The sequence below is a fragment of the Macaca mulatta genome, chromosome 8 (assembly GCF_049350105.2).
Source record: "Macaca mulatta isolate MMU2019108-1 chromosome 8, T2T-MMU8v2.0, whole genome shotgun sequence".
NCBI classification, from domain to species: domain Eukaryota; kingdom Metazoa; phylum Chordata; class Mammalia; order Primates; family Cercopithecidae; genus Macaca; species Macaca mulatta.
The window spans coordinates 135,492,489-135,508,575 of NC_133413.1; the positions used below are offsets into that span (position 1 = coordinate 135,492,489).

General features: G+C 41.2%; 1 protein-coding gene across 2 annotated transcripts in view; it reads right to left on the reverse strand.

Annotated features, from left to right (window-relative positions):
- Nucleotides 1-16,087, reverse strand: part of WASHC5 (WASH complex subunit 5) — a 64,000-nt gene that overhangs the window by 29,609 nt on the left and 18,304 nt on the right. For both annotated transcript variants that reach the window (XM_077944026.1, XM_015145973.3), the window contains 7 exons: nucleotides 15,484-15,655; nucleotides 9,870-9,997; nucleotides 5,848-5,977; nucleotides 3,419-3,531; nucleotides 2,173-2,339; nucleotides 2,018-2,093; nucleotides 58-168 (listed from right to left, as the gene is read on the reverse strand). In XM_077944026.1, the coding sequence (XP_077800152.1) occupies nucleotides 58-168; nucleotides 2,018-2,093; nucleotides 2,173-2,339; nucleotides 3,419-3,531; nucleotides 5,848-5,977; nucleotides 9,870-9,997; nucleotides 15,484-15,655 (897 nt within the window). The remainder of the gene's footprint in view (nucleotides 1-57; nucleotides 169-2,017; nucleotides 2,094-2,172; nucleotides 2,340-3,418; nucleotides 3,532-5,847; nucleotides 5,978-9,869; nucleotides 9,998-15,483; nucleotides 15,656-16,087) is intronic.

Genomic DNA, 16,087 nt, shown 5'->3' on the forward strand with positions numbered 1-16,087 from the left:
GTATTCAAAACAGCAGTAATCTGGTAAGAGTAAATATCACCCTGATGCATTTCTTACTTTTCTCACATAGGATACCAACTCTCCAGAATAGTACTGCGACACGCTGAGCAGATCCGGGCTATTTGCCTGATTAATACGAAGAAGGGGCAGATCCAGGGCAGAGGCAAGCTGGAAGAAAAATAAGGCATATCTGTTTCTCTGTTTCAAAAAGAGTCCTAGAAATCTTCTTTTCCAGAAAATGTAACATACAACAAAACATTTGGGTTTTACCCAACAGAGGGCAACAACCACTGAGTCTCATCAGTATCACTAATAGTTACTGACAATACAGTTTTTGAAAAACCCTAGTTAACTGTAATGGCAGTGGTTCTTAAACTGTGCTCCCTGGACCGCTAGCTTCAGCATGACCTGGGAACTTGTTAGACATGCAAATTATTGGGTGCCACTCCACACTGACTTAGTCGGACACCCTGGGGGTGGGGCCCAGCAATCTGTGTTACAACCAGCCCCGCAGGTGATTCTGATGCATGCTCAAGTTTGAGAGCCACCGTGCCACAGAAGATAGCTACTCCTGTGTGGAAATCAAGACATTCTGACTGACGCACTACTGAATCCGTCCAATCTAATATGCCGTCAAGCGTAAGATGTGCCATTATTGGCCGGGCGCGGTGGCTCATGCCTGTAATCCCAACACTTTGGGAGGCAGAGGCGGGTGGATCACAAGGTCAGGAGATTGAGACCATCCTGGCTAACACAGTGAAACCCCGTCTCTACTAAAAAAGACAAAAAAATTAGCCGGGTGTGGTGGCAGGCGCCTGTAGTCCCAGCTACTGGGGAGGCTGAGTCGAGATGGCGCCACTGCACTCCAGCCTGGGCGACTGAGCGAGACTCTGTCTCAAAAAAAAAAGAAGTGCCATTATTTTATATGTCACTCAGAAAAAAATTAAATGCTGACAACTAAACTATGATATGCCATCAACGATAAAACCTACCCCCAGTTACAGGAATGTTAAAATATGAAAAAAGTTGTAGTAGCCAGGCGCATGGTGCACGCCTATAAAGCAAGCTACTTGGGAGGCTAAGGCAGGAGGATCGCTTGAGCCTGGGAGTTTGAGATACAGCCTGCGCAACACAGTAAAACCCCATCCCTCTCACCCCCACCTCCCAAAAAATGGTGCATCTCAGAATTGATATATATGGTACATGGTAGCTCTGTCAGAAGACATTGAGTAGACTGGGCTTGGTGATTCACACCTGTAATCCCAGCACTTTGGGAGGCCAAGGCAGGAGGAATATTTGAGGTTAGGAATTCAAGACCAGCCTGGCCAACATGGTAAAACCCCATCTCTACTAAAAATAGTAAAAATTAACTGGACATGGTGGTGAACGCCTATAATTTCAACTACTTGGGAGGCTGAGGCAAGAGAATTGCTGGAAACTGGTAGGCAGAGCTGCACTCCCGCCTGGGAAACAAAGCAAGATTCCATCTCTAAATAAATAAATAAATAAATAAATAAAAGAAGACACTGAGTAGATTCTTTGTTCATTTACCACGAAGTGAAATTACTATGAGAGCACGGGCTGCGCCTATTTTTCACCAATATTCCCTGTTATTGTAGATATTAATACTAGTTTGTAGCAGAGGCTCAGTAATTTTTTGAATGAATAAGTAAAAGGACTTAATTCATGCCTAGGGAATAAAGGACACAAAAGACTCACATTTTTAGTACACAGATAAAACTACTCTTCACTTAAAAATAGCATTCTTGAAGATATTCCAACTTATAAAACAGTATTCCTGAAGACATTCCAACTTATATTAATTAAAACTTTAAATATTTCTGGCATCTTTGAAACTATGATCTCATGGAAAAACTGCTAACAATTTCAGTCTATAAAAATATTGAAATTATTTACCTTCCTAAAAGGATAAAATCTTGGGCTGAATTAATGAACGAGGTATGAATGAAGGCCAACTCTTTCCTAGTAACAGAGAATCTCACTGTGTTTTGCTTACCTTTAGGAAGGTAGCTCTGAGTTTAGTAACCATGGATGGATTTACCCTTATGCTTTCTTGCATGATAGATGTGAAACTGTAAAAAGAAGAGAGATGGTAAGAAGATGTTCCCAGGGCCTTTCATCTATAGCAAATGTCAGCACTGCCTACATTACCTGTCAATCAACTGCCAAGCAAAAGAAAGGTCCCCAACGATCTGCATCGTGATCAGAACCTCCTCTTTAATGTTAATGGTTCTGATCATCTGATGAAGAAACTTTCGAGTATCGGCAAGAAACTGACATACTTGCAGATTGGATTCCAACTGGTGGAATTCTTGAACCTGTGTTACAGAAATACACTTAATTTAAAAACCCTGAATGGACCCTGTGGTGCTCATTTGTTCTTGAAAACACTTCAAATAAAGCACACTACTTCTGACGATTTCAGTATTAATTATATCTCTAAAAATATATAATCATATCAATTAGATAGGGTTATAGATTATGAGTAAAAATGATGTTTTGAATAATGGAGTTGGCCACGTGCGGTGGCTCATGCCTGTAATCCCAGCACTCTGGGAGGCTGAGGCAGGTGGATCACCTGAGGTCAGGAGTTCGAGACCAGCCTGGTTAACATGGTGAAACCCCATCTCTACTAAAAATACAAAATTAGCTGGGCGTGGTGGCAGGCGCCTATAGTCCCAGCTACCCGGGAAGCTGAGGCAAGAGAATCGCTGGAACCCAGGAGGTGGAGGTTGCAGTGAGCTGAGATGGCGCCACTGCACTCCAGCCTGGGTGACAGAACTAGATTGAATCTCAAAAAAAAAAAAAAAAAAGAGTTTATGGTTATTTTTCTGCTGCTTTTAGTTATCATTTTAAATCTAGTTAAATACACAATTAAAATTTAAGAGTGGTGAGGTATAATTTTTTTCGTACAATCATTTATGAGTTGAAAGAAAAACAATAAACTACTTTTTCAGAAAAGAAAATATACCACTTACAAGCATATGATCATTATATAATTATTATTATTTTTTTTATGTATTCCTTTCTGGTTTTTTTCCCCAAGGCACACACTTTTTTACAACCCTAAAAATGGTATACACATGCAATTTTGTTTTTGCTTTTACCTCCTTATCACAATTTGCCCAATGCTTCTATGTTATTTTTATAATTATGTTTCTAAGATTACATGTTTCCTCAAGTTAAAATATTGTAATTTTTGCTACCATTCTCTTCATACTAGTCATTTATTTCCCCAAATTTAGGACACTATCTGTTACAGGAAACATATTAATTCACATTGCTTTTACTTCTGATGAAATAGTCTCTCAGATATATTTACAGGAACAGACTGCTGGGTGGGTCATAAGGTGTGATTCACGATCCAAGAAACTTCATTTAAAAAGCCTTTCCTTACCTCCTCCAAAGCTTGTATCAGTTGCACAGTTTTTCTGCCCGCAGCAGTAGAATCATCGTAATTTAAAGACAATATTTGTTTTGAGATCTCTCTGAACCAAGCTTGAAGGTTTTCTAGTAATACAGAAATAAGAAAAGACTACTGAAATCCTCGAATTCCTGTAGCTGTGGCTTTGAATTTAACTAAATAATCTTTTACAAATTCAGTTCCTCAGCGCTTTTGCCATGGGCCTAACACTAGGAATTTTCTAAATGGCAAAAATGCCTGGAGCATGCGACATAGTAGAATAAACTTTCTACATAAATAGCTTAGTCTATAACACTTGGCAGACAAATACTAAAGGCTCAAGTACATGCTATATAAGCGGTAAGTGTAGAGGTGGTAGTGGCAGTGGAGAAGAGTTGGAAGGGAACTGAAGGATGTCCCTAGTTACCAGGGAGAGTTTTCTGGCGAAGCGAGGAAAGGTAAAGATCCGGATCATCGGAGAGATGAAGGGTATTGTATCCAGATGAAAGGCAGACACAGGCAGAGGCTTCAGGGCAAGAATGACAAGAGCATATCTTGGAGGGCAAAGAAGAGACCAATAAGACAGAAGTATAAGGTGTGACTGGTGAGTCACAGGGACGTCTGAACAATGCAGGGGGTGCCATTTGCACTTCTGAACCGGCAGACATTTCATACAGTAGAGAAAGAGAAGGGTGTCCACATGCTCTGAGTACCCTCAGTGTGTCAGGCAAAGTTCTAAGTATTTAATCTTCACAGCAATATAGGGAGGTGGAATTTGTTAGCCATTTCCCAGATAAAGAGGCTGATGCTCAGAGAAACTGAGAATGTTATGCAGGGTGACACTAAATGGCGGAGCCAGGACTTACAATTGTCTGTCCAAGTTCAAAAACTCTATTTACCTCACCAAGTTGATCCCCTAAAATTTTTGTTTATCAATGGGGTGGTTCCACATTATTAAAAGGCCTTACTTACTTATGATCTAAGTTATTTCAAGAATTAGCATGATGAACACTCATAATTTTGAAGATTTTTTTAGGGCTGAGGGGCAGCGATGGAGTAGTAGGAAGAGCATGAAATTTGGGGTCTGAGATGAGCAAGACCCAGGCTCTTCACCTTTGTACCTTCAGCAAATGATTCCATGCTTAAGCCTCAGTTTCCTTATATATATGGAATAAGGATTAAGATGTGTATCCTACAGGGTTGTAAGGTGAGAAAAAATTATGAAAGTATGTCCTAAGCTGTAATAAACTATACAGCCGGAAAAAAAATGTAAAATTGTTATTTCATCTCTGAAACAAAGTTGGCATTTTTAAGGGCCTAAAAGAAATTATCACAGAGATTAATGCACTGATTCTAGACAGCTAATGGGGTCAGATTGTTACACGTGATTGTTTTGCAGATCACAATATGATAACCATAATATTCATTCTAGACTTCAGGTTTCATATAACAATATGGTGACCTGCAAAACATGTTTCTAGTTTATATCACATCATTATATGTTGGCTGACTTTTCCCTATAGGAACAATAATACAATTTGGAAATATATTTTTGCCCAACCACTCAGCATCAAAGAAATAAACAAAAGCCAAAATACAGTAATCACAAGCTCATACTGATTAAAAATAATAGTTTTTAAATAAGAAGCTACACTACTAAGCAATTCTACAGTAAAATTAACTTCATCAGAAATCGATCGGATAGTTAAAACAAAATTAACCATTAAAAAAATTGTCGCCATAAAATTCAGAATGGTTTTTTGGGGGCAGTTAGAAATTTCTTATTTATAAAAATGTGAAATGGTGCCAGAACTTTCCTGTAAATAAAATTTCCTAGAAGAAGTAGGATCAAAATCATTAAAGTAAAATCTGAGTTTGTGTTTTTTCAAAACTAGTCTGCAGTACCTTCTTCTGCCACTAGATACCAGGTGCATTGGTGAACAAGAATCAAGCGAGACCAGAAGAATTTTAGCTCTCATCTATGCTGGTATATTACTAACATTCTTGGATGATGTATCCTTCTTGAGAAGATCATGAGAGTTATAGATCCTTTCCCCCCTTTCCCCAAATCACATAAACTGACACATTAGTTCTGCATACCATGGAGGTGAAGGCCAGCTGTGACTCTCTAAACCCTTGTCTATGAACTGGAGTTACCAAAACCCCTGGTTTAGCCTAACCTCATGTTTCAAAGATAAGATACAAAACCTGAACTCTAGAAAGGATATGAACAGTGCCCAAGAGAGCAGAAAGCTAGACGCAGCCAAAACTAACCTTCAGATCTTTATTAGCAACACTAAAGAGGGAATATCATAGGATGCAATAATGAGAACATAAAGCCTTTTTAACCTGCCAGTTTCCAAGGTTTCAAGTAACCTGTGCATACATTCCAAACACACCAGTATTTCCTCTTCAGCAATTACCATTTTTCTCCACTCTGGTCAGGGGTTTCACTCCCGAAAAGACATCAGCAAGCTCAGTCATCCGCTCCGAACCCTCTTTCTTATAATGCTCCCATTTGGTTTGCTTTTCTGAAAGCATTTGCTTGAACATCTGTTGAAGCGACAGAAAAGATTTACTTACTTAAGAGAAAATCCAGACTAGGCAGTTTATGAAGAGAGCTTGAGGAAACCCAATTTAAATTTTAAATAAGAAGCTACACTGTAAATTAACAGTGACCCTGATGTCATCTCCTTAGGCACTGATACTTTGTAGAAATTCAAGGACAAAGCCAGACCACCTCCAAAACAGTAGTTCTCATACCAACTGTACATCAGCACCACCAGGAGGAGGGCTTTAAAGTTTTCAAATTCCCAAGGCCCACCCCTAAAGATTTGGTTCAGGTGGTCTTGAATAGGGCTGGAAATTAGCATTTTTAATGTGAGATTAAATTTGTGACCACTGCTCTATGGTTCTTTCTAGGCAACAATGTCTGCAACTCTAAACAGTCAGGGATACTCTGTATTATCTTCTCTGATGACTGGGGAATGAACTAAATTAACTACAAAAGTTCTTTGTTTTATTATACAAGTTTGTTTATTTTTATTATTATACAAGTGATTATGTTTATTTTTATTTATTTATTTTTTAGAGACAGGGTCTCACTCTGTTGCCCAGGCTAGAGTGCAGTGGGGTGATCATGGCTCACTACAACCCTGAACTTCTGGGTTCAAGTGACCCTCCTGCCTCAGCCTCCCAAATAGCTAGGGCTATGGGCATGCACCACTATGCCTGGTTAACTTTATTATTTTTTTGCAGAGATGGGGGTCTTGCTATGTTGCCCAGGCTAGTGTCTCAAACTCTCGGTCTCAAGTGATCCTCACTCCTCGGTCTCCCACACTGTTGGGATTATAGGTATGAGCCATTCAACCACCTTAATTCTGTTTACTAATTCACTCCTTCATAAAATTTAAATTCTACAAAGTCTTGGGCAGAGAAGAAAAAGGTGTAACTCAGGGTTAGGTTTGTTTTTGTTTTTTTTTCTGAAACAAACTTAAAAAACATACTTATTTCTCACTAAAGGACAGGCCATCTCAGACAAGGGTGGATGGTTTTTTACACTGGGTTCTTAGGAGGTAAACAGGCATGAACACTGATTTCTCACTTAAGAAATTCCTCACTTGCCAGCATCATAATGAATCTTGAAAAGCCGAGCAATGGGATAGGGAGACTCCATCTGCAGGTGGAGAATCAGGGCTCTGTGGAATTTTGCAGGGCCTGTAGAGGAAGAATCTTAGTGATCTGGACAGAATGACTAATTGACAAAATGATGAGGGAGAGGATGAGGAATAATGAAATTATTTACAGAGTCTACCCTAACTTTCTGAGTCCCTCGGATCAATCAATGCCATTTGACAATGGCAAAGCAACAACATAAGAGCACCCTGAGGCCTTCGTAAGAGACTACATGGCATCAAGCCCTTCAAACACGCATTCACATGAACTCGCAGGTTTCACATCTTGCAGGATGGAATTTGGGATAGGGGATGGTCCCTGAATTAGGAAATGCACTGTCATATAAAGATTAGAAGAAACACAGGTCCAATTACTGTGTCTATAGCATACTCAGAAAGTGATTCTATAAACAGTGCAGGATGGGAAGTAGGAGAGAGGAAGCACAGGTTAAAGAACCAAGCTGAAATGTCAGAAATTCAAATATGTCATTTCTTTGAGCAATTTGTATTGGGTATTTTTTTTTCTTTTTTACCAGAGCTTTCCTGAAGACCTCTCATGAGTTGGTACTCCTTTATGCTGTCTTGTTTCCTGTTTACCTGGATAGACAGAAGGAAGCTGTCCATTCTGTTTCAATAGATTCCAGAGAACAGACTTATCATTAGAAATATAGGCTTGGTCAGTCAGATAGCCTAGGTCTGTCCTGATTTCCACTCAACAATGCTGAACTACATATTATCTATAGAACTCTTGGGTCCCTGGGGCTCCAGTTTATAATTCCAACTATTCGGAGGGCATTTCTTTCATTCTTTTTTTTTTTTTGAGACAGAGTCTTGCTCTGTTGCCCAGGTTGGAGTGCAGTGGCATCATCTTGGCTCACTGCAACCTCTGCCTGCGGGTTCAAGTGATTCTCCTGCCTCAGCCTCCTGAGGAGCTTGGAATACAGGCACATGCTATTGAGCCCAGCTAATTTTTGTATTTTTAGTAGAGATGGGGTTTCGCTATATTGGCCAGACTGGTCTCGAACTCCTGACCTCAGGTGATCCACCTCCCTCGGCCTCCCAAAGTGCTGGGATTACAGGCGTGAGACACGGTGCTCGACTGGGCATTTCTTCCTTGTGGGCATTTTTTCACTTGCCTTTGAAAGGCCACTTTTGCTTTGACCTGGTTCCTGTTCTTGGATCTTTCCTGTTTTTTCACCTTGGCTTAATCTGTCTTTCTTCCCCCACTGTACTGACAGGACGGCTCCTAGATGGTAGGGACACACTTTGTTCATATTTACATTTCCAGCACCTAGCAAAGAACAGAGTAGCTTTTCAATAACTATTTGCTATTCAGAGGGAAACCATTAAAATTATTAATAGATTAAAAAGGAGCAGCATTCATCTGATTTGATAAAATTATACCCAGACAAATCACTGAAAACACTCAGCACGGGCATTATCATTATGTTAGTAGTCAGCATCTACTTTTTCTGAGCTACTTAGTAGGGGAATATAGTGTCCTAGAAGATAAAGAAACATCTAGTACACTAGTAACCAAACTGAAGCAAGATGAGGATCTGTTCCGAATGGGTATAAATGTCTGGGCTAGTTCCTGGGCCCACCTGATCCAAGCCCCCAGGGTTACTGGTTTTAAAACCTGGGCATTCCCAGGTACCCATCATTTTTATTATGCCCATATAGGCTTCTTTAGAGGTAAGACTAACCTCAGCCATTTTCTTCAGTGAACTCAGATGCCTTAAAGTCCTCAAGATGACCTTGTACAAATGCTAATCACCCACCCTATTTAATCCCTTTTCAGTGGTTCTCATGGCTCCTAGGATAAAGACCAAAGTCCTGCAAGGCCTAGTATGAGCTGACTCCTGACTAACTTTCAGCCTCATTTCACACTACCTTTCTCTCACTCCCCTCTAGCCAACTGGTCTTTCAGGTCTTTGAATTGTTTATGCTCCTCCTCACCCAAGAAGACTTGATATTCTTCCTGTCACTGGAATGTTCTGCATCACACTCCCTACCTTTTTCTAGCTAACACCAACAGATCCCTTCCCCAGGCCCCTTCAGAAGCTCTTGTGTCTCTTCTCATGCAAGTCTACCAGGAGGCAACAGGATACTTTATTTTAGGTACTTGGAGAACTACATTTCTTTCCCTCAGAGCAAATATCTGAGTTTGTATTTACATTTTTCTTAGTGTGATTTTTTTTTTTTTTTTTGAGACAAGCTGTCACTCTGTTGCCCAGGCTGGAGTGCAGTGGTGCGATCTTGGCTCACTGTAACCTCCACCTCCCAGGTTCAAGTGATTCTCATGCCTCAGCCTCCCCAGTTGCTGAGACTAGAGCTATGCACCACCATGCCTGGCTAACTTTTGTATTTTTAGTAGAGACAAGGTTTCACCAGCCTGCTGACCAGGCTGGTCTCAAACTCCTAACCTCAGGTGACCTGCCCACGTTGACCTTCCAAAGTGCTGGGATTATAGAAATGAACCACTGCACTTGGCCTATAGTGATTCTTTAATTAATGTCTATAGTCCCCATTAGGCTGTAACTTTTACCATCTTGTGTACCTTTCCCCATCACTGTATCCCCAGTGAAAGGAGGCATTACATGCTTGTTAAATGTTTATTCCTGTCCTTTTACTATAAGAACTATCTCAACAGCTCGAATCTGTACCTGAATCACAGACAGAGCAAGTAATCCTAGTCTTTTTTTTTTTTTTTAATATTTTTAAGCATAAAAAAGCTAAGACTGTGGTGATATTCATTCAAATATTTTTACCTCTTTGAGTATAAACTCAAATTGTGCAGTATCCAATAGCAGCTGGAAGAGGATCCTGGGATTGTACCGAGAGTCTGTTAGAATCTGGTCCTTGATTTGACGAAAGCGTTTGTTGTTTGGGTCACAGGCTAGAAAGAGGAAAAGTGTTATGTGCTTACTAAATGTGTAGAAAATATCTATGAAATAGATAAATTCTTAAATATCTTCCTTCATTTTAACCATTTAAAAAGTAATTAGCAAAATGTCTATCAATAAAAGATGGTGAAATATAGTATATCTATGCCACGGAGTACAATTAAACTGTTAAATGACAGTTGAAACTGACATGGAGTGTCATCCTTGAAAGACTATTGAATGAAAAAAAGCAAGCTGCAGAACAGTGTTTCCAAATTTTGTGAGCATTCTGCGGTTCGTTTATAGCAATTGCCTAAAATGGATGGGCAGAGCCTCATTGTACTACTTCATACTTCATAGCTGGTGGCTTCCTCACGTCCTGTCTGTTGGAGTTGCTTTTGCTTTAAGCATCGATCCCTGCCATTCAGTAATGGACTGCTATCCCTAGAGAGGCCTGTTTGCAAGGTTGGCTCTTGACTGGCATCTGGGAACTTGAATTTCACGAAGAGCTGCCATCATTTTGAGAATTCACAAGGTCAGCTCACTGAGGCTTAAATGTTTGTACAAACAACGTTTTCCTTCTGGAAGTCTGGAACTTTGGTACGTGCTGGGCAGAGGCTACCTAAATGCGCAGCCCCCAATAGAAACCGAAGGAAGCTGAGTCTAATGAGCTTTCCTGGTTGACAACACTTCATATGCATTGTCACGACTCACTGCTGGGGGAATTAAGTGTGCCCTGTGGGACTCCACTGGGAGAGGATGCTCGGCTGTGCCTCATTCCTCCAAATTCACCCCATGTGCCCTTTTCCTTTGCAGATTTTGCTTTCTATCCTTTTGCTATAATAAATCATAGCCGTGAGTACTACTAGATGCTGAGTCCTCTGTGTCCTTGTGGTGAATCACTGAAGCCAGAATGGTCGTGGGGAATGCCTGACACAACAAGGACAGGCTCCTCACACAAAGACGAGGGACCTCCAAACAAGAAGCAGCAGACCTGTGGCCATCCTGCTCCTTGTAGAGGCCAGAGGGCATGGCAGGCACTCAGTTTTCTGAACTATCCACTACCCAGGCACAGGGAGCTTAAAGCAACTAGGCCAAGGTCACAAAATTAGGCACTGTATCCCCAGTGCCAGGAGGCATTACATGCTTGTTAAATGACCGAAGGTAAAAATACTGGATGTCCTAATTCTTAGGTCATCCTATCAGCCAAGCTAAACCATTTCAAATGAAATAAACGCCAAGTTAAAAGAAAAGAATAGAATAAAAAATACTGATATTTGCTTAGACTGGTTTATAAGGCAAATTATTTATCTAAGAAAGAATAAGTAGAATAAGGCAAAAATACAAGGCAAAGCTACTGCTGTGGTTTGAATGCGTCTTCTAAAAGTTCATATGTTAGAAACTTGGTTGCCATTTTGGCAGTGTTAAGAGGTAGAGCCCTGGGGGGCAATTGTGTTATGAGGGGTCCACCCTCATGAATGGATTAATGCCATTACCCCGGGAGTGGGTTAGTTATTGCAACTGTGGCTTTGTTATAAAAGTGAGCTCTCTCTTGCACCCACTTTCTTGTCCTTCTGCCTATCTGGCATATATTGACCCTTGCTAGATGCTGGCACCATGCTCTTGGACTTCCCAGCCTCCAGAACCGTGAGCAAATAAACTTCTTTATACACTTCCTACTCTGTGGTATTCTGTTATAGCAGCAGAAAATGAACTAAGACAAATAAAGTCAAAGTCAAAATAAAAACTCTAAGACTTAAATAGACTTTGTCAACAAGTTCACAGCTGATAGGTATAAGGTCCATGGTAGTTATACTAGTATTACATGTATACCCTCCTGCCTTCCTAGTCCTGCCCCCATCAATATCTCAGGATGTCTGGCAAGTACAGAACAACAATGTTGTATAGGTATATGTCATGGGTGGTTCTGGTGCTTTAGTTATGATGAAGCCTGTGGAAGGTCACCTTATATGCTGATTTCTAAGTTATTCCATCAGGAGGAGACTCCTGACAACCTGGAAAAGAGGCTCAGTTTTCATAGGAAACTGCAGAGTTCTGATTTTTCATGAATTTGCCAGAACTATCTGGGAAGAAATATATTGGAATCGGTGACAATGATTACACAAAGAGAAAATTCTCAGCTCCATATTTACCTAACTAAACAAAAATCAAAGAAACTCAGAAGGAGTTCCAGTTGTCTTTACACTAATTTTAATTGAACTAGAAATCTCCTGATTTTAATCTGCTTTCATGTTTGCATAGGGAATGTAAGTACCCAGTTGTTGGACAAACACTCTATATTCCTCAATGTGCTTTAACATTGAGCTTTTTGGTATAAACCAGGTTTGCTTCTGGGGTTCCCAGGGCCTGACCATCTCTCTCAGATCTGACCCTTAAGGATTCATACCCAGAGAACTGCAGAGCCATCAGAACTTTGGGGTCAAACTTCAGTAGCCAGCCAGCCTTTCTCATCCCACATTTCCTCAGAGAATGTTTCTTCACAGGGTTCTGTACAGGCATCCTAAGACTGGGAAATGCCTCCAGCAACGCAACAGGAGGCAATCTGAGAATAGGCCTGCTTTTCTGTACACCATGACTGAAATTCCATAAAAGTTAACCAAGCGGTTACTTTTCCCACGTGTGACTCACAATCAGATAGGCCAATCATTTGTTTCTGATAAATTATGACCCTGTGCAATCAGGTCAGACAACTGCCAGGCACAAAAATGAAAGACAAATGTGGCTGAAGATAAAACCACAGACCTCTGGCAAGCCAAGGTTGTCCCTGGCATGGGTGCAAATTCAGGAGACTACTGGCTTTCCAAACACAGGCAGGGCCCTCAGGCAGGGTCACACAGAAGATGAAGATGAGGCTGAGTCACTAGAAAACCCCAGTTGGTTTTATGACAGGATAAAGTGAGGGCTTGAGTTGTTTATACGCTTGTGAATGCAAGACTTTTGGTAAAGAAGATTAAAAGCTGAGTCAATGTAGTAAAATCCTCAAATTAGAACTGGAGTTTATGTAAAAAATAAACTCAACTAATTAAAAACAGATTCAGGGATTAAAAACTCCAGCCATGGTGTTCATACTGTGGGTAAATTGTAAATGGATATAGGCCAACAAGCAAGATGACGAAACAAACTGGAAAGCAGCTCTTGGGATAAAGGTTTAAGAAGCTGGAGAGAAGGCTGAGGGGAAACTCCACACATTTTCAAAGATACGAAGGATGCGGAAGTCCAACTGCTGTTTTCACTGTGGACCACCCATAGGAAGTGGAAGCAGACGGTAGCCAGAGGGACTGTGAAGTCATCTTGGCTGTAAGAGCTGTGAGACAGGGGCTTCCATGTTACAAAGGGAGGCTACAGAGGAATCTCGTGTGCAGTTTTTTAAAGAGACACAGCCTTATCTGAAGGAACAAAGAAGTGCTGCACACAGTACCTGTCTCAGAGCTGGTCCTCAAGGAAAGTTGGCTGAGTGAAAAACAAAAAGCAGAGGGATTTACAGGCCTGCTGAATGACACACCTCTTAGGGGTAGGGGTATACAGCCCTGGATGAGGGAAGGTATTGGTTAATTAGTGTTGATCCAGCATTTACTAAGAATAAGAAAATGTGTCAGCCTTGAACAAGCTCAGAGATGTTAGTTCAACTTACTTATTTTTCTACCATTACACCAGAGGTTGAGGCGTTTCTCACAATCTGAACTTGATGGTCAAACTGTGTGGCTAGAAGGTCTTGAAGGAGACCACGACCCATAAAAGGCTAAGACCCAGTCTACCCTAAACGAGCACTCTGGTCCAGCCAGGTCATCAACTCAGTGGGCCCGTGTGTTTTTCTGTACTTCCAAAATCGTATCACTTATTCCATCATTTCTGCAGTCGAGAATTTCTTCTGGTTTTTGCTTCAAAACCTCATCACAGGCCTGGTTGGTTCCTGATTCCTGTATGGGGCTTTCCTGACCTCCTCTGCTCCCCTGTCCCAAGCAACGTTTGCCTCTCTACTCTGAACTCAAACCACACCAAATGTCTGTTTGACACACCTGGTGTCTGTTTACTGCCTTGGACCTTGAATTCGTTTCTCATTGCTGCTCTAACAATTACCACAAACTCAGTGGCTTAAAACAACACAAATTTATTCTCTCACCATCCTAGAAGTGACAAATCTGAGATGGGGCTCACTGGGCTAAAATCAAGGTGATGGCTGGGTTGGGCTTGTTCTGGACATTCTAGGGGAAAAGTCTGTTTTCTTGCTGTTTTCAGCTGCTAAAGGCTGCCTGTATTCCTTGGCTTGTGGCCCCTTCCATCTTTAAAGCCAGCAACGGCCAGTCAAGTTTTTGCTATCTCTCTGGTTCTGACACTTCTGCCTCCCTCTTTCTGATTTAAGGACCCCTATTTATAGGCTGGGTGTGGTGGCTCAGGCCTGTAATCCTAGCACTTTGGGAGGCTGAGGTGGGCTGACTGCTTGGGCTCAGGAGTTGGAAACCACCCTGGTCAACATAGTGAAACACTGTCTCTACAAAAAATACAAAAAACTTAGCCAGGCGTGGTGGCACTCGCCTGGAGTCCCAGCTGCTTGCAGGGGCTGTGGAAGGAGTATCGCTTGAACCCAGGAGGTCGAGGCTATAGTGAGCTGAGATTGTGCCACTGCACTCAAACCTGGGGGACTTGAGATCCTGTCTATTAAAAAACAAAACAAAACAAAAAAAAACCAGGGGGTGGGGGCTCTTATTTTAATAATATTTTTTGAGACATGGTCTTGCTCTGTCACTCAGGCTACAGTGCAGTAGCATGATCTTGGCTCAATGCAGCTGCAACCTTCCAGGCTCAAGTGATCTTCCCACCTCAGCCTCCCGAGTAGCTGGGACTACAGGTGCATGCCACCATGCCCAGCTGGGGATTTTTTCTTTTTGTAGAGAGGGGGTCTCACTATGTTACCCAGGCTGGTTCTGAACTCCTAGGCTCAAGCTCTCCTCCTGACTTGGCCTCCCAAAGTGATGGGATTACAAGTATGAGCTACTACACCCAGCAAGAACCCTTATGATTACATTGAGTTCACTGGGATAATCCAGAAACATCTCCTTACTTTAATGTCAGCTAATAGGCAACCTCAATCCCCACTTTTCACGTAATATATCTACTGGTTCAGGGACTAGGGCATGAACATCTTTGGCCATGGGCTGGAAGGCATTATTTGCCTACCACAGATCTGCAGTTCTATTTTTTTCATATGTCTACATTTGATCTCCCTGGTCTGATCAGTGACAAGCTCCTTGAACATGAGAGCTAAACGTCCTCTTATTCCCTAGCATCTAACAGTACGGGACAGGGGAGAGCTTTTCAGGTACGCTAGTGGCCTATCCAAGTTGACAAAAAACGACTAACTTTAAAAAGCTTTCTCATTCAAGGCCTCTCTCCCTGCTACATCACTTTACATCGTGAAGTAGGTCCTGATTCTGAGTCTTTATATGGAGCAATATAAACGGCCACCCCTTTTGTGCATTACCTGAGTCTGCTGTATGAAGCATCAGCCATCGGATGGCAACATTGCAGTCTCTCAGGCAGTTCAGAAGCTTTGGGATATTGTCCAGAACCATCTCCTCCCTTAAATAACCTTCTTTTAGAAACTGCTGCACTTGAGCATGCACTCTTTCACTGACAGTAGCATATCTGCTTGCCTTGACAAATAAAAAACTTCAATTACATTTAAAAAGTCATTTATCTTGAAAATAAATCACATTCAAATGAATTCACTGACAAATAGTAACATTTCCATATAGGATGAATGACATATGGACTACAGTTATAGGGCTCGAAGATAACATTTCTATTAGATGAATGACATATGGACTACAGTTATAGGGCTCAAACATTAACATTTTTATGTAATTTCTATATAAGATGAATGACATATGGACTATAGTTCTAGGGTTCAAAGATAGCATTTCTATATAAGATGAACATATGGACTATACTTATAGGGCTCAAAGACAACTGGCTTATTGAACACATTTGAAAAAAAGCACTGAACTTAGAATTCTGAGACTACATCCTAGTTCTGGCTGTGATTAAACTTTGGTGTGACTTGGGGCTTAATCCCCGTGTATTGG